Source organism: Panthera leo, chromosome A1 (genome assembly GCF_018350215.1).
Source record: "Panthera leo isolate Ple1 chromosome A1, P.leo_Ple1_pat1.1, whole genome shotgun sequence".
Taxonomy (NCBI): domain Eukaryota; kingdom Metazoa; phylum Chordata; class Mammalia; order Carnivora; family Felidae; genus Panthera; species Panthera leo.
In genome coordinates, this window is record NC_056679.1 from 29,401,365 (window position 1) to 29,426,311 (window position 24,947).

General features: G+C 46.2%; 1 protein-coding gene across 2 annotated transcripts in view; it reads right to left on the bottom strand.

Annotated features, from left to right (window-relative positions):
• CNMD (chondromodulin) overlaps positions 1-21,529 on the bottom strand; it is a 33,458-nt gene extending 11,929 nt beyond the window's left edge. The window contains exons 1-5 of one of the 2 annotated variants that reach the window (XM_042927346.1): positions 21,356-21,529; positions 20,796-20,936; positions 14,968-15,108; positions 7,621-7,734; positions 3,105-3,258 (exon numbers count right to left, since the gene is read on the bottom strand). In XM_042927346.1, the coding sequence (XP_042783280.1) occupies positions 3,105-3,258; positions 7,621-7,734; positions 14,968-15,108; positions 20,796-20,936; positions 21,356-21,508 (703 nt within the window). In that variant the 5' untranslated portion in view covers positions 21,509-21,529. The remainder of the gene's footprint in view (positions 1-3,104; positions 3,259-7,620; positions 7,735-14,967; positions 15,109-20,795; positions 20,937-21,355) is intronic. The other variant, XM_042927343.1, reaches the window with a different exon arrangement.
• Between the last annotated feature and the right edge of the window lie 3,418 nt (positions 21,530-24,947).

Genomic DNA, 24,947 nt, shown 5'->3' on the forward strand with positions numbered 1-24,947 from the left:
TCCCCAAGCAGATATCTAGATTCACATGCTTTACCAGCTGAGCCAGCCAGGCACTCCAGCCCTCTGTGTTCTTAACAGGTTGACTATATATGTATAAAGCTTTACAATTTTTAGGAGATTTGTTGTCTTAGTTGATTCTTTTAAAAATCCTATGGGTGGGATAGAAAAGGCAGTAACTTTTATATGTGAGGGCATCGAGGCTCAGAAAGACCAAGTGACTTGGCCAAGATCACAGAATGGGTGGCAGAGACAGGAGCCAAACGTGACCTTCTCTGGCTCCCAGCCCAGTGCTCTAGTTGATCACACAGCCACACGGGTCCCATGGTTGCTGAATAACAGACATGGAAAGTAACCACCCAATGTGGGCTTTGGTGTCTCTCGGAGTCTTTCTTCATCTGTAAAAGGGGGATAATGTATCTAATTCACCGAATGGTGACAGAAGATAGAGTTGTGCCTAAGGGTTTTACTATAGCATTTGGCATATAATAAGCACTCAAATGTTAGGTAATGATGATTATAGCATGCTGTATTATTTCTGAGAACTTAGATGTGCTTTAGAGCCATGGAGAACTTCCATAGACAGCTTCTGGGTTTCTGAGTTCATGGTTGGAGAGGCATCAGGGAGACCTGGATTCAAATCTCAATACCACTTCTTTTAACTAACTGAATGACCTCAGGCAAGCTGTTTAATTTCTGTGAACCTTGGTTTCTTCATGTATAAAATGGGACTATTTGTAGTTACTAGGACAGTTGTTGGCAAAAAGTAACTGAGGACAAAATAGAAAGCTGTAGCACAATGGCTGGCACAAAGCCAGAGCTCAGCGACCCTCACCCTTCCCTGTGACCTTGCCCAGCCACCATTGTCTCTTGATAATACAGCTCTGTGACCTGCCAGCTTAAAGATCCAAGACAGAGGTTGCTGGAGTTGGGGAGTTTGTTTTTGTTTTTTTCGTGTTTTTGTTTATTTTTGAGACAGAGAACATGAGCAGGGGAGGGTCAGAGAGAGAGGGAGACACAGAATCCGAAGCAGGCTCCGGGCCCTGAGCTGTCAGCACAGAGCCTGACGCGGGGCTCGAACTCACGGACTGTGACATCATGACCTGAGCCCAAGTCGGACGCTTAACCGGCTGAGCCACCCAGGCGCCCCTGGGGAGCTTTTTTTAGAATTAGGTGGTTGGGACCGACATCCTCAGAGGCGGTTTACTTTCTTGATTTTATTGTTAAATGTGACATTTATGAAAGACTGAAAAACAAAAAATCCTTCATCTTTAATGTGTATAATCCGCCCCGTGGCTGTACCAACAATTACTTAAACCTTTTCATAGCTGGGGGCATTTCCACTTTTCTGGTGTTGTGCATAACATGTAATTCTGGGATGGGTCTGGTGATGATTGAATACTGAAGAGGTAGTCCTGCCTGTGGGCTGTGAGGGGCCAAGCTCCATCGCAGAGGTAGGGTACATGCTCTTTCCCAAAGGGTGAAAGCGCTCAGTCAGCCAGACCAGCACCGCCTTCGCACGGCCACCCCTGCCCTCTTTGCCCTGCTGTGTTAGGTTTCCCTAACAGGGCGTGTTCGCTTGCTACAATGTAAACTTCTATTCAGTGCATCCCAATTACCCGGCACAAGTAAATGGCACGTAATAAGCCTTCAAAAAATGTTTGTGGAACAAATGAACGAACTCACTGGGTAAGAGGCTTGTCCTCACTAACGGGAAGTGATTAGAGAGAGCTCTACATGGGAGCATCGGCTGAGGCTCCGACACGGCAAGGTGACAGGTATTGGAGGAGTAGTTCCTGGGGGTGGGAAGCAAGAAGCCCATTCCGCGTGGATGGAGGTGAGCAATCGAAAGCTAGACCTCGGCAAACGGCCACAGAATTGTGAGTTGCCAGCACCCCCTGGAGCAAGAACAGGGAGGGCAAAAGTGACCGCCCATTTGGCAGCCCCCTCTCTGGCCCCTAGGGGGTGACAGACACTGCTCATGCCTGTGGCCTCAGGATCCTTCTCAACTCTCTCTTCCAGTGGCTTAACAATTGAATCCTATTTGCTTTGCCTGGGCCAGAAAGGAACCATCTTATCCAAGCTTTGGGACATAATATTTGTGATCCAGAGGAATGAATTAGCCATGGCAGAACCGGAAGCCTGAACTTTCTAAACCCGGTCAGGTTTTGTGTTTGTTTGTTTTTTTAATTACGGTAAAATATACATCAAAATTTACCATTTTAGCCATTTTTATGATTGTACAGTTGAGTGCATTCACATTGCTGTGCAAACGTCTGTCTCCATAACTTCTTCGGTTTTGCGGAATTGTAACCGCACCCTTTCAAAAATAACTGCCCATCTCCCCCTCCTAAGCCTGGTGGTCTTAATGCCTGTATTTTATTTCCATGCTGCTCTCTCTGTGTCCAATAAAATCTTTCAGAAAACAGTATATCTCAGCTGTGTTGAGAGAAAGGCCTTTTTCCCACACTTGAGCCGGAACTACTGAGTAGGCCTTTGGGGGGCCAGTGGGGTGACTGGTGGCAGTGACGAGTGAAGGTGCCCTGGGGACGGAGAAACTTGGCCCTCGGGGCTCACCTGCCCTTCACCCACTGATGGCTCAAAGGTATGCTCCAACTAGGGGCCCTTCATTTCTTTTCACCAGACTTAGGAGCTGATGCTCAAGCCCTGAACTTGAAGAATCTCAGCCTATGGCCACAGCAGCTTTTGGCTGCCTCATAATTCTAGGTATGAGTATAATAAAGATTCAGCAGTATGACAGCTTCTTAGGCCCTTGATTCTCTGTCCTCGGAATAAAAAACATGTAAAATTGGAAAGTGCAAACAACTTAGATTAAGGAGCAGAGCAGAAAGAAGGGGGAGTCTCATAAATAAAAATGGCAGATGATGCAGTGATGGTGAGTCTCCCTGATCTGCTTCCTGTTAACCCTGCCACTCAGTCCCTTCCCTAAAACATTCATGGTTGTCACCTTCCTTCTCTTTGATCTCTCTTCCCAATTACTGAGACACTGTGACTTGCATCCTGATAAGTCTTCCTTGTTACATGCTCAGGCCTGTGGAGGGGCTCAGAAAACATATTAGCAGCATTAAAAGAATTTAAAATGTTACCTTTTGGGTATGTTGGCTTAAGCCAGAAGATAGGAAGGTCACCACAGAGTTCTAAGACCTTAGAACTCAAGAAGCTGTTGTCCTTCACGGGCTGGTCGACAGCCACCCAGATAAGAGAATTTTCTTCATACTTGACTGGCATGATCTTGCCTTCCTGTAAGTTCAGTAAAAATGAAATGCATTGAGCAGAGTGGACGGTGAAACATGCGTATTAAGAGTCACGTGCTGGTAAAACATTATTTCGCATACTAAAAACTTAATGAGAATTGTGCGTGTGTGTGAGGGGATGTGAGGTGTGTGTGGTGTGCGTGTGGCGGGGTGTAGGCGGGGGTATGTCGTGTGTGTGGGGTGAGTGTGGAGATGTGAGTGTAGGGGGTATTGTGGGGTTTTGTGGTGTGTGTGTCAGATGTCGGTGGGGGGCAGGTAGTGTGTGTGGGATGAGTGGGGTAGGGGGTATGTGTGGGGTTGTCGGGGGGTGTCAGTGGGAGGTATACAGTGTGTGTGGGGTGAGTATGGGGTGTGTATGTGGGGGGGGTTGTATAGCGTTGTGGGGTGTGAGTGTGTGGGTGCGTGTGTGTGTGTGTGTGTGTGTGTGTGTGATGCGTGTAGGGGAGTATGGGATGGGGGTGTGTGGTGTGTGTAAGGGGGCATGTGTGGGGTGCGGTGTGTGTGTCTTGTCTCTGTAGCTCTCTTTACAACATTGTCTTTGCCCTGCTTGTCGCCCTGCCTTGCATAACTGAAATGTGTGAATATTGAGTGTCCTGAGTGGAAGTGAAAATTACTTGCTACCAACTTTGAGATTTAGGTTAATCTGATGTTGCTGATCAAAGATTTTTTTGAGGAAAAGCAATTGAACGGACTCTGAAATCCTGTAAAGGGATAGAGGAGCCCTTCATTTGAAGTGAAAATCCTTTGGGGTTTTGTTCTGCAGCCTCCGAACAACAATGGAAAAAGCAAGCGATTGGTTCTTTAATGTCTTCAGTTCAAAGTATTATTTAACATAAACCATTTCTACATTTCCCAGCTATAACAAAACACATTTCAGATGTTCCTCACATCAAGCACACCACTGAGATTTCAAAGTTAAACCCTGAATTTTCTTCTACAGCGAGATACTGAGAATGATCTGATAACCCAGGAGACAAATTTATTTTGCCAGGTTGTTCCTTTCATATATTTATTAGTTTGCAATATGTTGGAGAAATTAAAATGTTTTCTCCATATTTTCAGCTAAAAGCAGCACTTCATTTGTGCTTTCTCCCCGAGGCTTATGGTTGCATGAAAACAACTTAAAGTCATTGGAGGAAGTTAACACTCAGGTAATCCAGTTATTTACCTTAAATTAAATGGCTCCGTCCAGGAAATGAATACTCTTTGGGTATAGCAGCTTTTTAAAGTTCTACAAAACTGATGAAAATTTTATAAGAGCAAGTGGTACATAAACCTACTCCATCATAATCTAAAGCGTGTGGGGAAAGAGGGGGGCGATGGGGATAACGCATACATATGCATCTTACAAGCTAGGAATGTTAAATCAACTTATGGCACATGGTCTCAGCTGCCCATCCAACCTCGTCTCTCCCTGCCCTTGCAACACAGTCCCGCTTCTGTGTGAGGCAGCAGTGTCCCCGCCCCAGGAGAGAGGCTGGCTGCTTGCTTTCTCAGACCCTCCAGTGGCTTGGGGTGCCCTAGACTATGCGATTCACACTGAAGTCTACTGGGGGGCTGAGAAACCTCCTGCTTTTCCTAATTAAAGGGAAGTCGTGCTTGGCACTGCTCAACCCCTTCTGACTTCCGTACTCGAATGCACGGTTGATGGTTTGGAGCTGGAAGGAAAGGCCAAAAAAAATCAGCGATGCTGGCCACCGAGCCAGTGCCTGCAGCCACCTCCTTCCATATCGGCTATGGTGCAGAAAAACAAATCCTTTTTGTTTCAGTCACTCTGGGTGTAGTTTTCTGCCACTGACATTCCTAATCCACACAAACATGTTGCCTGCATTTGACTTGTCCACCAGAGGGTCCACCAAGCACAATATAAGCAACTAAAACACAGAAAAAATAATTCAGCTTTACGGTCTAAGAAAAGAATCAGATGCAGGCAAAGCTGTAAAAGGCTAAACTGGTCATCACTGAATTATTTCTATATTCAAATAATTACTTTGAATTATTATTTGAAATAGTGAAAAATTAAAGATGGCTGAAGTATTCAAGAGCAAAAGACTTAAATTATAATCATCTGATGACATATAATACCTCCATTATCATCTACATTTTATAATAACTAAAGTTAGGTGAAATTAATAAGAATGTAGAGCAATATAACTTCAGTTATGAAAAGGAAACCACACATCCCCGTGCATTAAAAAAAATTCACCAAAACATTAACATTAGCTATCTGTGGATTATGCAATTGTGGATGATTTTCTTCTCCATTCTATGTAATTCCCCAATTTTCTACCATGGCTACGTATTGTTTCTAAATATCAGGAAAAAAAATAACCTTGTTTTTAAAGAACCCCAGAAATGTACTGCAAACTTATGATTAGATCTCCATCAGCTATGTTAAGAGAGCTGGCCCTTCTGGAAGGCAGAAGAAAAGAACCAGCTCTATGTCCACTTAAGGAGGAAATGTAAAGGCTTATGCATTACAGAAACTGAGTCACAGGACTATAAAAAATGGTAATGCAATAAGAAGTTCAAGGGTCCGGGTGCCTGGGTGGCTCAGTCAATTAAGCATCGCACTTCAGCTCAGGTCATGATCTGGCGGTTCATGGGTTTCAAGCCTGGCGTCGGGCTCTGTGCTGACAGGTCAAGAGCCTGGAGCCTGCTTCAGATTCTGTGTCTCCCTTGCTCTCTGCTCCTCCCCCAACCGTGCTCTGTCTCTCTCAAATATAAATAAACATTTTAAAAAATTTTAAAAAATTTCAAGGGTCAGAACAAAGGAGCTCTTGGTCTCATTTTTATACTTCGTACTAGTGGGTTCACACTGAGCATGGCATTCTGTTCTGAATGGCACAGCTCCTGAGGAACAAACTGGAATATGGTCACAGCCAAATGACTACAGCAATGAAAGTCTGGAAACCGTCTCACAGGATGAATGGGGAAACTGGGAGCAGAGTAGAAAACTGGGGACATGATAGCCAGCTTTAGAAAGTCACCGGTTTGTTTTAGCTTTTGTTTTGTTTTGTTGTGAGATGCCTGCTGCTCCTATGACGGCAACCCGGCAGTTTCCAGGCACCTCTGCTTACCCTTAGTTTTCCGCTTTTGCCTTAAGGGAGCTGATGCTTGCTTTCCCTCCCTCTCGGGGACACAGGAATGACCAAAGCTGATCATAATGGAATTAGTGATTTAGAGCAGCAGCCGTGTAGTCATTATCCGGTAGGTTCTGGGGCCACGAGGACAGGATGCAGACCCTTAGTTTGTAGATGGCAAAACCGAGGTCCAAGGAATTGAAGCCACATCCACAGCAAGTGTCAGAGCTGGGATTCGAACCCACATTTTTCTAACTCTAAAGTCTATTTTCTTCCCACTATATCCTGCCACAACTCACATGGAAGGCAATAACACGTGGAACCACTTCATAAGCCCTAAAGTATCAAATAAATGTAACACATCAGATGTGTCTTTAGAACTCTGTGCAATTCTTAAAGTAAATTTTTATAAAATCAGGCTCAGAGGCAAGTTGTTAATAATAAAAGGGAAAATTATACTTAAAATGCTCACAAGTCTGACATGTAGGAAAGGAATTCAATACATGTTAAGGAGCTTCACTGGGCTGAACTCAAGCCAAGGGAAAGAAACCAGGGGAAGCCAGCTCAACTCAGTGTAGAGCACAATGGTTTGAACTGTCCCCCTCCCCAGGAAGTTGCCTGGCACCCAGGGAAGGGAGCACCCTGTCACTGCTTTCCAGCACAGCCACTGGAGATTTTCAGGAGGAACCCCACACTGATTGGAAGTGAGGCTAGAAGGCTCCTGAGGCCCCTAATGAAGATTCTGTTATGAGACGTCCTTTGTATTGTTTTCATTACTAATCGGATAGTTCCCCAACATTAGGCAAATGAGAGCCATGTGAAGACCGAGCCCTTTTATGCACTTTAAAATACGGTTTACTGGGGCACCTCGGTGGCTCAGTTGGTTAAGCGTCTGGCTCTCATCTCGCCCCAGGTCACGATCTCACAGTTCATAGGATTGAGCCCTGCATTGGGCTCTGCACAGAGACAGTGTGGAGCCTGCTTGCGATTCTCCTTCTCTCTCTTTCTCTGCAAATCCCCTACACATGCTCTCTCTTTCTCAAAATAAATAACATTAAAAAATATATGGTATACCATGTCATACAAGAATGACCACTTGGAATCGCCAAGGAGGACCAAAATAGTTCCAACTCCTTTGGCAGAGAAGGAATAGAATTTATATTCTGGTCACAAAGCTATACAGGAATGAGAGACGGAAAGGGTTGTGGATTCAAATGATGCCTACCAGACCCCCTTGCTGTCTGAAGCACGCGGGCGGTACCCACCAATTCGGAGGAGATGCTCTGTTTGGTCACGGTGCCCACTTCAGGAACACGAGCCTTCACCTGTGCTTTGATGTAGCACTTTTCTCCTCCAGCAAAACGGATTCCGGTGATGCCCTAGGAAATAAAATTTTATCCATCCATCTATCCATTGGTTCATTTACTCAATGTGTTGAGTGTCTACTGCGAACCGGGCACTGTTCCAGGCGCTGGGTATGGGCATGAACAGAACAGATGGCACGTCTGCACTCACGGAGCTTGCCTCATTGTGTTGTTTACCAAAAATAAAAGGCAGAGGGGAAGTCAGGTGGTGGTAAGTGCTATGGAGAAAAATACAGCAGAGTGTGAGACAGGAATGACAGAGGTGGTACTTTTGACAGTGTGGTCGGGGAGGCCCCAGTCAGGGGCATGTGAACTGACACGGAGTATGGTCATTGCTCCGTTAACCCAAGCAGGCTCAGATGAAATGCTGCCTCGTCCAGGCAGCTTTCTCTGACCCTGATTTCCCGTAAGCCCTCCAGTCTTCATTCCCTCCTGTGGCACTTAGTTCTCAGTGCCTGTGCGGTCACTCCTGGTCAAGGTCCTGGCCCCACTCAATGATAAGCCTCTTTGACATTGGTATCGGAATCTTTTATCTTTCTGGTGATCCCACGAAGGTTCTCAAAAGATGGGGGCCCAATTAATTAATTCCACGGATTCCGATTTTTCCCAGGTCATCCAGCCAGGGAAATAGCAACACTTCGACAACACCAGGAACTGACCTTTGTTCCTAGACCTTACCTGAGGGCTCAGATGTTTTGTTCTTGTCCCCTGTGAGACACAAACAGTGTCTCCTCCTTGTCAGCCTAGGGACTGGCCTTAAGGGAAACCTCATCCACGGGGATCCGGTCTTGGCTGACAGCTCGGTGCCGATGCTACCTCGGGTGCATCAGGCACAACAGTACATTCTGTCCCAAGAGTGTTTCCTTTCACCCTGCTGGTGAATTTCATGATGAGTGAGTGGCCAAAAGCAGTATGAAAGGCCTACAGATTTTATGCCCAAACAATATAGACACCAACAGAAACCCAAACCCCTCAACTTGTCAATCTGTTCAGTTGGGACAAATGTCAGGAAGATAAGGACCTTGTTCCAGCATCAGTGCTGCACAGTGGGGGAGGAAGAGCATTTAGAAACCTCCAGGGCTTGGCTCAGGACACTGCCCTCCTCGGTGAAGAACAGAGTCAAATGTAAGTCATGCTAGAGGACACTCGTGGCAAGTCACACCGTTTGTAATCTGAGAGCCAGCAGCCCTGCAAACGCTGGTGACAGAGCAGACAGCAGAGAAGGAAAGGCTCGTTCTTCCCGAAGCTCCTTGTGCTCTCCCCTGTGGCCTAATTGGCCATGATTGCACATGTGACACATTCGTTTTAGCATCACCTCTCACCCAGAGAGCGGTGGTAGAACATCCTCACACTCTCCAGGAGGAGGGACTCCAGGTTTACCGTGCGACTTCTCAACTCACTGCACTGAAGCCACCTGGACAGATTTTAAAACCATGGATGCCTGGGGCTCTCCCCAGAGATTCCCGTTTCACTGGCCTGGGGCAGTGCCCAGGCAGTGGGAAGCTTCAAAGCTCCCTGTGTCGTTACAATGTAAACCTGGGGTCGTGGACCATCGGGTTAGGGCAAAAACAACTTGTTCAAGGTGACAACGTTCTTAAATGACTGAAACCACCTGCTGTAGACTGACTGTTTTTGTCCCCTCACCCGAGTACCTATGTTGAAACCTAACGCCCAATGCGGTGGTATCTGGAGGTAAGGCCTTTGGGAAGTTAAAGGCAGAGCCCTCGTGAGTGGGATTAGTGCCTCATAAAAGGGACCCCAGAGAGCTCCCTCACCCCCCTTCTGCCACGTGAGGACACAGTGAGAAGACAGGCCAACTATGAACCAGAAACTAGGGCCACCGTAGACCCTCATCAGCTAGTGCCTTAATTTTGGACCAACCAGCCTCCAGAACTGTGAGAGGTTCCTGCGGTTTAGAAGTCACTCCGTCTATGATACTTTGTTACAGCAGCGTGCGTGAGCTAAGACACAGCCTTTGAATCCAGGATTCTTCTATACCACCAGCTCACCAATTTTCCCTTGCATCAAAATCACCTGGATGACTTGATAAATAAAATAGTGTTGGGCCCCGCCCCTGGATCCAGGTCTGGAGTGGGGACTGAACTCTGCACTTCCAATAAGCTCTTAGGTACTGCCGCTGCTGGTGGCCTAGGGAACACGTTTTTTTTTTTTGTTTTTTTTTTTTTAAATTTTTTTTAACGTTTATTTATTTTTGAGACAGAGAGAGACAGAACATGAACGGGGGAGGGTCAGAGAGACAGAGACACAGAATCTGAAACAGGCTCCAGGCTCCGAGCTGTCAGCACAGAGCCCGACGCAGGGCTCGAACTCACGGACCGTGAGATCGTGACCTGAGCTGAAGTCGGCCGCCTAACCGACTGAGCCATCCAGGCGCCCCAGGGGAACACGTTTTGAGAACCACTGCTCTCTGCTCTCTCCTGCAGACCTGCTGCTCGTATTCTGCATGCACATCTAGGGCTCATGGTTTGAAAAACAGAAGGCAGTGGGGGGAGAGTACTGCTGCCCCTGTGCCATATGTCCTTTTCACTTCACACCCTTATATCCTCTGAATGTGAGGCGCGAGGGGGAAACACCATATAACCGTCACCATATCCCCCAAGGAGAGAGCTGATTCTGTCAAAGGATTCACAGCCCCGATGTGAATCTTGTGTTGAGTTAGTTCTGACAGTCTACACACTGCAAAGAGAGCCGAAGCCCCATAGGGATGGGTCCTGTGGGAAGGAATTCACACGTCTGAAACACCTTGTCTGGCTACAAATCCATATCACGCAGCCAGATCTTTGAAGAGATTAAACAGCAGGAATGGAAAAGCACAAGAAAGCCAAGCAAACCTCCTGCTTCTGCAAACAAACAAGGCCTCAGAAGCTGGTGATAATGAAGAAATTTGCTAACAAAGATAATGAGGGAAGAGTCCAATGCTCTCACATTCTTTTAATAATTAGAGTCAGGCAATCTCATTGTAGCTGCACAGTTTTTCTTTCTAGAGGATCTCATAGGATTTCTGTGGCTTCAACCAGAAGCTCCCAACAAGTTCCCAAGAGGGCACTTTAGAAATCGTTCAGGGAGTTCTGAGTTGTCACAAAGACTGGGGCTCTCCTGGGCTTCCTCAGGCAGAGCCCAGGGATGCTGGGCCCCAGAGAGCCCAGGGAAGCCCTGAAGACCTGACTGCCCTGGGGCCTGGGGGAAAAACCTGATTGTAAGTATCTGTGCCTACACTCGAACACCCTTTTACATATAAAGACAAAGCGACTTTTGGCAAAGTTTCCATGTATGATGATGACATTCTTAGCAATGCAATTACTATGAAAATAGAGAGAAGATGGTAGTTTTGCTCACTGTTTGAGAAAATAGGCTGGTATTTAATCTGCCAACACACCCTTAAGTCAGTCTGCATTTTAGGCTGCGGCACTGACAGCAATTCACCTATGGGAGCAAGCATCTGACTTCAGGATGTTTTTGAGTATGTCAGGCTGAGCATTAACATATTGAAGTCCAAGTTAGATTGTAAGTTACTCTGGTTTTACTTTTCTGTTTTAGTTGGGAGCCATGTTGACTTTGTAAACTTTTTTTGAGTATGGTTGACACGCAATGTGACATTAGTTTCAGGTGTACAACATAGCGATTCAACAAGTCCATATGTTATACAGTGCTCACCACAGGCATAGCTACCATCTGTCACCATACAACCTATTACGATACCATTGACTCTACTCCCTATGCTGTGCCTTTCATCCCCATGACTTATTCATGCCATAACTGGAAGCCTGAATCTCCCACTCCCCTTCACCCATTTTGCCCAACCCCTCATCCCTCTTCCCTTTGGAAACCATCAGTTTGTTCTTTGTAGTTATAGGTCTGATTCTGCTTTTTGTTTGTTTTTTACTTTTTGTTTATTCATTTGTTTTTTAGATTCTATGTGTAAGTGAAATCATATGGTGTTTGTTTTTCTCTGTCTGACTTATTTCACTTAGCATAATACTCTTTAGGTATCTATCTATGTTGTAGAAAATAGCAAGGTGTTATCCTTTTTATGGCTGAGTAATATTCCACTTTATATCTATCTATCTATCTATCTATCTATCTGTCTGTCTGTCTGTCTAATCTGCCTATTTATCTGTACCACATCTTCTTTATTCATCTAATGATGGACATTTGGGTTCCTTCCATATCTTGGCTATTGTAAATACTGCTGCAATGAACACAGAGGTGCATGTATCTTCTCGAATTAGTGTTTTCATATTCTTTGGGTAAATACTCAGCATGAGAATTATTGCATCATATGGTATTTCTATTTTTAATTTTTTTGAGGAAGGGTTATGTTGATTTTTGAAATCACTAACCTACCTATCTGTGAGGTAGGTTATGCTATTTTATTTTTCTCTAGCTTTGTAAATTAAAACTTTCAAATATACACAAAGTTAAAAGAAATTGTGTAGTGAACACTTGTATATACATATCAGTTTATTCTATCTTAATTTCTAACCAGGGTTGTTATTATATAAATGAGTCATTAAGTCTGAAAGGGTTGGCTTAAACCAAAAGCATTGACACTTTTGAGGGCAAAACTTTTTAGAACGTAACTCACGCACTCTGAACAAACCCCTTTTTGTATTCCTTGGGGTACTGACGAAGACCTTCCTTGACCCAACTCTAGTCAGGTTCCTCTGAGTCCTCTTTTTGCCTAGGCCCTGACTGTGGGCTCTGTCTTGGCCAGTTTATTCCAGTTTTAGCAAGTATCCTCCTGAGTCTGCCTTGATATCTGATCACCTTGGCTTGGCTTCAGAAAAATCCTGTTGGTTCGGTTTAGTAAAGAACTACTGTACCTCTTAGTAACTTTCTATCCACTGATATCCCCACTCTGCTCCTTGGCTATAAATTGCCCCTTTTCCTTACTATATTCAGAGTTGAACGCAATCTCTCTCCCTTGCTATAAAACCCCACTGTAGTAGCTTCCCTTGAACATGGTCCTCTTCCCTTCTTTAATAAGTGCCCTGAATGATTTTTCTTTCACAGTATGGAGACTGGAGTCCTTTGTTCAGTGCTATTCCCTCTCAGGAGGGTTTTCTTCCTATTGGCTCTACTAAAACCTTGGTGTGGTCCTAGGTTACCAGGGGACACTGTTCCCTTACAGTTCAGAGCCTTTCCTCATCTGGCCCCTGCCTCTACTCCCCTTCCCCACCATTCTGCCATGTTGGGCTACTTAGAACTCAAGAGCAGGCCTGTGCATTTGTATTCAGTATTCCTCTGAGTCTCTACTTCTCTGCTGGTTGAAATCCTAATCATTCTTCAAGACCTGATTCAACTGTCACAACCTCTGTAAAACCTGCTTCAATGCCCTCAGTGCACGCAACTGCTCCCTTCTGTGACCCACAGCACTGCGTTTATAGCTCTGTGGCAGCACATCTCCCAGGTTGACCCGAAGTCACTTCTGTGAAGAATGTCTGCGCCCCCCAACCCCCCCACCCCCACCCCCCGCACCCTGGCCTGGACTGTAAGGTCCAGGAGGGAGGGAGCAAGTATCAGTCATCTTTGCATCCCTCATGCTTCATACTGTCCCATGCACACAGTTGGCCCTGAAAAATAAACACCTCTTGGATCTGACTGTTGGTTTAATGTATAGGAGAAAGTTAATAGTGCCGGTACCATAGTGGCTGATTCATGTGTTTTCAAAAGTCCAGGCTTGTTTAAACCCATAACAGGTTCTATCCATCAAAAAAATGTCCTGCTCACCAGTTCTGACTTAGAGAAATGTGGAAGCTATCAAAGAGAATTGATCAGCTTATAAAATATTTGTGGCCCTGTTGGCTTATGAGAACAAAACACAATCAATACCATTATTAGAACCAGAGGATTATAAAACAGAAATATAGGCCTGGGATTAAAATATTTTAAAAGTATACTCCTGATTCATGCCCCTTTGAGAGAGATGGATCTTTTCTCATTCATCTGTGAAGCTACCTTTGCATATCTTGATACTGTGGCACATCACAGGTATTCAATTTTGTTCTGGATTGAATGATGTGTGTGTGGGAGTCACATTTTATCATTTTACATTGAGTAGTACAAAGAAAAAATGCTTTTGCCTTGTCCTGGGTCTGGCAGTAAAAGCCTTTAATAGGCCCAGAGAAATTATCTTTCTGCACTGACCAGAACCATTTGCAAAGCTCTGATTAAACGAAGTACACCGGTCACATACAGGGCTGCAGAGCCCGCCCCTCCCCCTTCCCCAGGCAGAGCAGAGCCAGTCCCTGTCATGAGCAATACCTAACAGCATGGGAGTCCAAAGGTTAGCATCTGTTTGGTATTCAGTAGGACTTGTGAAATGCCTTTTGGCATCAGCAAAGGGAGTTCTTTCATTCAAATGAAAAGCATCTCTGGTTTTTCTCATCAATCGGCACGAGGTGGGTCGATGAGATGTGTGCAGGCCAATAAACTATCAGAAGAGACATTATTTTCAAGTGCCTTTTTTCATTATGGAGTCTCACCTACTCCATCTGCAGATTTAACGGGAGAACACAAACAGTGATGCCTCTTCCCCGTCTTAGAACAGGAAGAGAAGAAGATATTTATGGCCAACAGGAAAGAGGGCCAGGAGCGATATTGTGATGCAGATGTCCACTGAAGCACAAAGCGTGAGGGCTAAATTGCCTGCAAATTGAACTTTTGAAAACAAATGTGTTCTCCCCTTTCAAAGCAGACGCGAATGTTTTATCAGTAATTGGCCACGGTCAGAAAACATAGGATTATAATAGGGGAATTACTCCACGCTAATTTTCTGGGTGAAATGGGAAATCTGAAGAATTGAGCAAAGTATGTAAATAGATCCCACCTGTTGTTGATAAGATTGTTAAGTCATTACAGTTTGCCTCTTGTCTCTAAGTTCACATTTCAGACTTTGCAACATTCTAGGATACTGAGTCTTTTATTCATCATGTTATAGAAAGCTGCTTGGAAAGAAATAGCTCTTTCAAGTCCTTCTGCCAAGACTTTATATAGTTCCAAGAACTTGTTCTTTTCAGTGCCAAGGTGTTGTGTTTTTCATTCTGAAAATACAAAGGACAAAGAGTGGGCCTTTCTCAGAGGGAATATGCATAGGGGTCAGTGGCACCATGACTGCCATAAAGAACGGTTACATTGGGATGTGTGTGAGATGCTGCTTCTCTGGGGATTAGGAAAGTCTTCTGGACTTGCCTGGTTTAACTCTCTAAATGTGTGAAATATACTTACATTCTGGAAATCATTAACTTCTATTGCTTCTTCAGCTCCACTTCCCATTTTAAAGGTCTCCAGGTTGTTCCCAGCATCTATTTCCATTGACCCGTCTTGTAATTTCCCATTGATACTCATGGTATAATGGACATTGTAAATCTGGAAGTGAACATAGGAGTCAGTGATGCTTTCCTTTTAGGGCAATTCAGGGCTTATCTTTAGACCTGCAGTATATGAAGTAGCTATCATATTTGTTAGAGATACACTGAATCATCGCTAATAGTAACAGATTTAGATATGAGGACTTCATCCATACACCCATCACTTAATACAATGATTTCTTTAAAAATACCTTCAAAGTAAAATCTTTGGTAGTCTCTAATACTAATTCAAATAGCTCAGTGATTTGCAGTCCTGGCTGCATATAAAAGTATCTGAGGAGAGTCTCCACCTACCATGCACGCATTTCCCCTGAAAGAATCAAATCAAAACCTGTGGGGGTGGGGCTTGGACACAGATCTTTCTTTTTCTGAGTCAACTCTACTTTGCAGCCAGAGTTAAGACCCATCGATGGATAAATGGTTAACTGGATTGTTAACAAGTCTGTAGCTGGCACCTCAATTTGAAAGTTTAAAAAAATTTTTTTTAATGTTTATTTATTTTTGAGAGAGAGAGACAGACAGACAGACAGAGTGTGAGCGAGGGAGGGGCAGAGAGAGAAGGAGACACAGAATCCAAAGCAGGCTCCAGGCTCCAAGCTGTCGGCACAGAGCCTGACGCGGGGCTCCAACTCACGAACAGTGAGATCATGACCTGAGTTGCTTAACCGACTGAGTCACCCACGTGCCCCAATTTGAAAGGTTTTTAAAAATCCATTGGTTAAGATTGGGCACGGAGTATGGTATATAGTCAGGACTGCAGGCAGGACTGGGATATGCCTGATACAGGCAGAGCAGCATTTGTGGAGTGCAAGGTCAGTGTGCACATCTGTTTCAGCTCAAAGTGGGAGTTAGTCATTTTAATGACTATGGGACAGGCATATGGTGTTGTAGGGCATTATGTTATGAGACGTGTCGGGGAAGAAGGGACGGAGACTTGGCCTCAGCAAAGAGCACTGGCCCAGGAATCAGAAAAACAAGTGGCCACCCCACTTATCCCTGGGTCTTGAGAGTTGCTTTGGGCATAAAATAAAGAAGTTGGCCCTCATAGACAGTTCTCGTTTATGTCCTTGGAGCTCTGAGGTTTCACAGCGGTGGCCCACAGGTGAGGGTGGCAGAGCAGGTGGGGCTGTGATGTGGTCCTTTCTCTCCTGTTCATCTGCAATTTAACTAGGTGGCTCTGCTTGTTGTCTCTTTTATGTTTTGGATTTTTAAGTAAGATCTTAAGAAAAATAATTCCATGAAATATACATATTTTTAGTTTATGACTAAATTACATGGTCCAAAGGGCTCTCTTAGTTTAGACAACTTGTTAGTATACTAACTTAAAAAATAATTTACACACTGCTCCTGCTCAGTATGCTGCTGCCATGCTAGAACTTTCTCTGTGTTGTGGTGTAGTGGGTGGGTCTTGTCTTCCCTTCCTCCCCCTTCCCTCTCCTCCCCTTCCCCTATCTTTCCTCTTTATTTTTCTGACTTAGAAGCATATGTGTGTGTGTGTGTGTGTATACATACACATATATCTTATATATAACATACAAGATATAAAATCTTTAAAGAGGAAGGACTAAGAACTGATGAGAGCCACTTGCTATTTAGTGTCAGGTCAGTAGGTCAGAACTGCAAATAGCTCAGATTCAATTCAAGTCCAATTTTCTCCGTCATTATGAAGAAAGAGGGCTACATGGACAAACACTGGAAGAAGTATTTGATATTACTGGAGCATTGCTTGTAGAAAACTCATTATCACAAGACCCATGGAGCACAGTTTTATTTTACCAGCAGAGAAATAGAAATGGCTTGGCTAGCCAGTACCCTTTCGGGCACCGGCCTTCATTCAGCGGAACAGAAGATACCAGCACACTGTTTCAGCTAACTGTGGGTCAGTGCCCTTCCTTCCGTCCTGGTGAACTTCGATCCCTGCAGCACACTGTCCTCCGGGCTTGCCTGATCCTGAGAACCACTTCTGGAGTTTCTGATTTAGGGGGGCTGGAGCAGCGCCCACCAGCCTGTGTTCACTTTGCATCTCAGGTGGTCCTTCTGATCAGCCCAGTTTGGGAAACCTGTTTTCTTTGGCTGGGTCCGTGCTTTTTGCAGGTAAGATTTAGAAAGCAGGTTCTGTTCTGTCCCTGTGCTCTCTGAGCAGCCACTGTTCACATGGGCTAAGGATGACTGTCAAAAGGAGTATGGCAGACAACATTTGTTGGAGTTCCAGCCACAAGCATCCTTCACTCATGCAGTAAGAGGCTGTGTGTGTGTGTGTGTGTGCATGTGTGTGAGAGAGAGAGGGAGAGGGAGAGAGAGAAAGCATTGCACATAAGCTTTTACTATTAAGGCAATGCAAGATCTCAGAAATGAACAGTTTGTAAGTTCTTAGCAGATCTTAAGGAGACAAAATTCTAACAGTAGGAGAGTGGTTTGTGGTCCTAATTTTATTTCCCTCCACCACCACCCCACTACCTTTGTGCCAGCAGAAGCTCCCTAACTAGACACAGGTATTGCATCATTTGTTTTTTTCTTATTATTTATTTAGGTTAATTAATTAATTGACAGGGAGAGAGAGAGTGAGGGGGAGGGGCAGAGGGAGGGAGACAGAGAGAGAGAGAGAGAGAGAGAGAGAGAATATCCCAAGCAGGCTCTGCACTCCACACTGAGCCCCATGCAGGGCTCAATCTCACAACGGTGAGATCATGACCTGAGCCGAAATCAAGAGTTGGGACGCTTAACCAACTGAGCCACCCAGGTGTCCCGGGTATTGCATCATTTGTAATGTAGCTTTAGCCCATTCTTTTTTTTTTTTATTTAAAAATTTTTTTTTTCAACATTTTTTATTTATTTTTGGGACAGAGAGAGACAGAGCATGAACGGGGGAGGGGCAGAGAGAGAGGGAGACACACAGAATTGGAAACAGGCTCCAGGCTCCGAGCCATCAGCCCAGAGCCTGACGCGGGGCTCGAACTCACGGACCGCGAGATCGTGACCTGGCTGAAGTCGGACGCTTAACCGACTGCGCCACCCAGGCGCCCCTAGCCCATTCTTTATGAGGAGCACACTGTCTCCATGGGGCAGCAGTGAGAGGTCTGTGCCCTCCTGAAGGGAATGGCGGGAGGGTAAATAGTCCACAGTTATTTCCAAAGTACTGGGCCCTACGCTCCGAAGGAGACTGGGCTGGTGGAGCAGGAATCACCTTGTCTGCTCTGAGCCGGTGGAGCTGTGGGGCATTTTCTAAGTACAATGAAGTTTATTGTTTGCCAAAATTCTGCTCAATATGGTGCTTTTTACAGCCAAGAATATTTGCTAATGAGTTTCTAATGACGTCTGGGTTCTATAAGATGAATTACATAACATTTGGGACAATATCTAGAAAAATCAGTCTGAGAACAAAGGCCCCAAGCAATGATCTCATCCCCTCATCCCACAAGGTAGGATGGTCAGCTATCTCATATTGGCGAGGCTATCCCAGATTTCAATGCCTGTTCCGTTTCGATAACGTGGGTGAGACCTGGCTTTGAAATTTGAGCTCCGTCCCTTGTTCCCAGTTATTAGCACTCTGATGTTTCCACAGTCCTGCAGCTGACTTCCAGTAAACCTGTCCTAAGGGGATTTACCCATATGAAAGGGATAGGAGGTGAATTACAGCTGGTTCTCCTCTATAAGCTAATATAGAAGAACAGAGGCATGGATAATCCCCAAAGAGTGGGCAGTCCATTTGGTGGGGGATATCTTTTTGTTTGACAGAGACTTACCTTTCTGGATTACATTATGTCTGGGCTATTTACACTTCTAGGGAAAGTGGCCCTGTGCATGTACTATGCATAGATGGTGCCACACATACTCTATTTTGTGTTTTGTGATTTGTTTTTCAGACTTGGGTGAGATAGATCAGCGCCAAAAATTTTGGGAGTAAAAAATGTCTACCATGATTTTATTCATTCTTCTGCCTGTAGAGGAAATAGCAATAACTTCATTTTTGGCCAGAAAATGTGATTCACTATTCGTCTGTATTCTTAGAATTTAATACTGCTTGCTCTCTTGGACCAGACTCTTGGGGTAAAGTAGAAGATGAAAAGAGGGAGCCCTACTTAGTCAGTATGATCATTCCATCTCTCTTTTTAGAAGCTTGTCAGTTAGTTGTGTTTGCCTTGAATAATTAAATGCCAAATGGTATTCATTTTAATATACATCATGCCTAAAATATTTACCCTCCAAAAAGCAAAGCTATTTTTATCTCCAAATAACCTGTACCACTGAGGTTCTGTCATCGAAAAGACAGCTTTTACATTCGAATACCATACAATTTCCCAAAGGGTGACAATCAGAAACCCTGCTATTAATGGAGATGTAGATCTTGAAATTGTTCTCCTGTTCAGATTTGCTGCTTTCAAACATGAGCATTTGGCCTAACTTTTCTATTTAAAATACAAATACATTACAGCACTTTTCAAATACACACAAAAATACTGTGCAATTCTGATCTTACAAATCGATGCTTGTAAATTTGATATAGTCTCTAAAACAGACTCAGCGCTAAATGGCATGATTATCTACAGTAGGCATTTGAGTTAAAAATACAAATTATGCAGTGACTGCGGAAGATGTGATGTGTAAAATGGTTGAATTGCTTTCAGCACCATTTTCTCTAAGTACTGGAATTCGTTCATGCTTTGAGTTTCATGGTTGGGGGGGTTGTTCCCCCGCAAACAGCAGCCACAGCTCCTCTGAGGGAAGTGATTAAGAAACAGCCCTTTGTGTGCACCCTGGAGATGGAATTCTTTTCCATTAGTCGAAATAAGCTTATACCAGGCCTGGCAATGGTCATCAAGATAAAATGTCCCCCTTTACATAGGTGAACAAAATTCAGAGTATTTAGAGAACACCCTGGAACTCTGCCCAGTCAAGCTACAAGCAGTTTTTATACTCCTTGAGAGATGGTGGAGCTATAAAATAGTTACATACAAAGAAAGTGGGACAGCAGTTAGTGAAACATTTACCGCTAAATCACACGTGACTAGGCCAGACTTGATTTTTAAAGAGATTTGCCACCTTTAAGGAATTTCTTTTCCTTAGGGCAAGAGAGAAGGGAGCATTCATGGATAGGTCATACGCAATAAACAGACAAAAACTCCTGAAAATTCAAATTCATCCCCAATACTGGGTCTGAATGTTACTCCACTATCTTTGTCCTAGGTTCTTAAAGTCACAGCCCTTCTCAGCTGGGAGAGGTCCTACAGATCATTGAATTCCATTTCTAACCCAAGGGATGAGGCCAGAGGGGTGCGGTGCCTCACCCACACACAGTCACACGACTGCAAGCGATCCGCTGAGACCGGCAGAAAACGGCTTTCCCCTACCTGTGCATGGATTTCCCCGCTACTCTACCTTTTAATATTCTCTGTTAAAACCCTGACTTGCTTTTCCACAAAGTAGCCAAGAGCAGAGAGCAGCGCGGCCGTGTGGGAGGGAAGAAGGGAGAAGGTGCCCCGAGGGGACCCAGAGGAAAGCTCGAGCTGGGGCGAGCCGCCTGCTCCGGCCCTGCGCTCTGGCTCCACCTAGAGGTGAACGTGCGGGTGACAGTGAGGACCCCGCCGCCCCGCGCGCCTCCCGGCCCCGCGCGCCTCCCCGCCCCGCGCACCCGCACTCGCCCTTGCTCTCGGGTCCACACTCCTGAGCGACGCCCTCTGGACTTACGTGATTGTCGCTCCCCTTCCAGAAGTAGAAGGCCCCGATGGTCCCGAAGAGCAGCAGCACCGCCCCCGAAATGAGAACCACAGCTCCGAGCTTGAGCAGCCGCGCGGGGCTGGAGGGCTTCACGGTCACCGTGGCGTACGCCTGAGGACCGGGGCCGGGGTGGGGGGAGCACAGGTCACGTCTGAGCCGCGCCGCCTGGGACTCGGGGCTGGGGTGGGGGACGGCGCGCCCCCTTTCGCGGCGCTCCCTCCCGAAGGTCCCTTGAACTCAGCGTGGATGTACGATAAGCAAACTTTTGGCGGAGCAGGGCCATCGCCCCGCGGCTCTGCACCCTCCGCCGGCCACGGTACGCCTGCTCCTGGGTCCCGGCCCACGCTCCCCTTCCCACTGGTCTGCGGATCCCGGGCCCCCTGCACACGCGCATATTTGGGGACCCACCTCCCACATTCGGTGGCACAAATCCCTGACTCCGGGCAGTCGATCCAGGCACCCGCGCAAAGGCCCAGCCCTGCGTGTCCACTGACCCGGCAGCGGGACCGGGGATTCGGAGCTGTACTCACCGGGGGACTACAAAACTCGACGTCGTCAGGCCCCACTAGGGCGATGGGAACTTTGTCGGAGTTTTCTGTCATGGCTGTGGCCGGAGGTGCGAGACGCTGGGAGGCTCCGCGCGCGCCCTGGGCTCTGTCCCGCTGCCCCAAAGCGCCGGGCATTTCAACGCCGCGCACACGCGCGTGCACACAGCGTGCCCCGTCCCGCCCGGGCCAGCCCCGCGGTTCCCACCCCTTCCAGCGCCTCGCCCTCTCTCCTCCCTTCCCTCTCCCGCCCCAACAGCAGTGTGAACTAGTCCTGCATTCCGGATGTCCCCCCTTCCCGCTCTCTCCGGTCTACTGCGCCCCCGCCCCAAACACCCTGAGTGTGGCACGGTGGGGTGGAGATGGGGAGGGATGGGTAGACCGGGAATGCTGAGTCCTGCGATCTCAAGAAATGGGAAAATGCGAGGACTCTTTTTAACATCCAAGCATCTCCTAAAATGTCAGAGGACTCTACTGTGATACCCAGCTGGAGGCCCATTTCCTGCCTTTGTGTGTGCCCTGGGAGCTGGTGGAACAGGACAGAATGGAGAGCAGAGTTTGGCATCGCTGGAGGGCCCCTGGGACTAGAGCATGGAGCAGGGCCTTGGAGATGGCCCTTGCCACCCCTGTCTCTAGGAGGTCTAGGAGAAGGTCTAGCAGGAGGGTACAGCGGTAGCAAAGGTGAAAGCCAAGCAGAGGGGACTCGGGGGAAGGAGCTGGGGAGATCAGAGTAAGAGTGCCTTCTATTTGGTTGACTAAGTTAAAGAACAAACAAATCAACAATGGCAACGTGGATACCCCCCCCCCCAAAAAAAAAACATTATGTCCAAAGGAATAACTAAAACATGTATTTTTTAAAGAAGCAGAACGGGGAGAGTATTTTTTCACTTTGGAAATGCCATCTGCCAGTACTAGGATGACAGTGCCTCATTTGGAGCCAGGCTTCATTAATTCATATGGAGTTCTAGCTTTGTGCATAGTCCTCTGCTGGGAGCAACGCATGCGAGGGTGCAAGGGAGGAACTGAGGTTTCCCGAGCCAAGGGAGACTGGATGGGCCCAGCTGCAGCAGGAGGAAGTGCTTGTCAGCATGGCTCAGCAGGGCTGGGAAGGTGGCAAGAATGGAAGAGACGCCCACGAAGAATCTGTAGGATTTGGCAGCTGCTGGGCTGGGGAGAGAGAGGGCCTCCCATACAGTGCTGTGGGTGGGTGAACTGGTACAGCCCTTATGGAAAGCAATTTAACTCCCAAATGCAAAATCCAATTTCATTTCTGTGGATCTATCCCACACATGCACTTGCAAGGGTGGAAAAATCCTAGATATGCAAGGATACTCATTGCAGCATGCTCATTAGAACAAAGGACTAGAAACATCTTGGGTGTCCACAGCAGAGAATTTGTGGTACATCCTCACAGAGGGCTCTTGGCAGCTATTTAAAAGAAGGGAGCAGCTTTGGATTTCCTGATGTAGAACACCCCCTAACATATTTTACGTGAAAAAAAAGCAAAGGATGGAAAATATGCATAAATGCCTCCATTTGTATAAAAAATGCAAACAAGAATATATGTATGCATATGCTCTCCAGAAAGATAGACAAGGTACTGACAGTGGGGGTTGCCTCTGAGGAGAGCCATGTGGCTTGGGGACACCATGGAAGGAAGATACTTGGTTGTGTGCCTTCTGGAATGTTTTGAATTCTGTATTGTGAACACGTATTAACTCTCCAAAACATGAGTGAATAAAATAATAAATAACAGTGAGTCGGGAGTGGGGTGGGGAGGAAGGGCATGCAACGCCTGGAGACTGTTCTTTCAAGAACTTTGGCATTGAGGGGAAAATGAAATAAGGAGGCTGGATCAAGGGAGCTGGAGGATCAAGGAAGTTCTCCCTGCTCCCCCTGCTCCCCAGCTGGGAAGACCTTTGAAGGCCACAGGGACGGGGCAGAGAGGACAGAAAGATGGGGCAAGCAGCAAGATAAACCTTGAGAAGGAGAGAGAGACTAATGGGACTAATCTGGACGGTTTGGGGACATGTGGACTCTGAGGAGAGGCACCCAGAGGGAAGGGTGAGGAGAGGGAGAAATGCAGCTTTCTATCTCATTCATACAACAAATGACGCACCATGTGCCAGGCAGAACACAGGAAGTGGCTGATTGAGGCTTGAGGGATGGGAGTGAGGGGTGCACGGGGAGACCATGGCATCCTCTGAGCACATTCTCTTAAAGTGGCATATTTTCAACAATTTTAAAGTAATATATTTCCGTGAGGATGGTGGGCAGTGATGAGACGACAGTAGGAGGAGTAGCCGGGTGGGAGGCTTGTGGAGAAGGGGATCAAAGGGGTCCTCACTTCACAGACTTGTTCCCCTCTCCCCCGCTCCTGCTTCACCAGATTCAGAGGCTCATTCCTTGGAGATTAGGACCCAACTCTGCCCTGTGCCAGCTTTGGGGACACAGCAATGGGCAAATGAGCTAGGGTCCCTGCTCTTGAGTTGCTTATAGTGGAGTGGAAAAGATAGTCATTAAGCAGGTAATTACAAAATAATGGTGTCACTGCATTTGTGATAAACAATATGAGAGAAAAGTACAGGGTCTCCTAAGATACTAAAACATCTATTTTACATTGAATGAAGAAGGGGGGCAGCACCTGAGGAGGTGACATTTAAGCTGAGAACTGAAAGACAAACAGGAATGTTCTAGGTGGAGATGGGTGTAGGAGTGTGGGAAGACAGCATGTTACCATGAGGTGGTGAAGAGTTTGCCATTTGAAAGAAGAAAAGCGTGGATCGTAGAGAGTGAAGGAAAGAATGGCAGAAGATGAGGATCCAGGAGCAAATGAGGTCTTCTAAGGGCGTTTTCCTCTTAGTACAGGGAGGTCATTAGGGGTTGAAACAGTGGAATGGGCATGATGGGGTTTGCATTTTAAAAAACATCATTTGGATATCCAAGTGAGATGATGGTGGTCAGGACTAAAAAAGTCATATATGATGGAGCTGAGAAAGAAGGAAGGAAGGGACTTGAGATTTGTTTCATATTAGAATGGACAAGCTCTGGAGATTGATGAGTGTGAGGTGCGTGGGAGAAGGAGATGTCAGGATGACCCCCATATTTTGAGCACAAACAACTGGTTAGATGTAGGGAGCACTGGCTGAGTCTGGGGCCCAGTAAGCTTAAGAGCTTTGAAAATTCAAGGAGAGATGCACTTAGTGTCAGTAAAGAGGCTGAGAGAGCCATCTGCTGAGATGGAAAGGTGGGGGACTGAGCAGGGCTTGTGAAGTATGGGAGACATTGATAGCATGTGTATGAGAAATACAACATGGAGTACAAAAGCAATGATCATTTGGGGCTGGGGAGCATGAAGGTGCCAAGACTCTCCATCAGCACCGAACAAACTCAGAGCGGAACTGAGGGCACTGGATGGTGCTGGGGTAATTGGGTGTATTCGCCAGCGTTCTCCAGAGAAACAGAGTCAATAAGATATGTATAGGTATATAGAAAGAGATCATCATGAGGTATTGGTTCCCATAATTATGGAGGCCGAGAAGGGGTGCCAACTTCTCTATCTACAACCTGGAGGCCC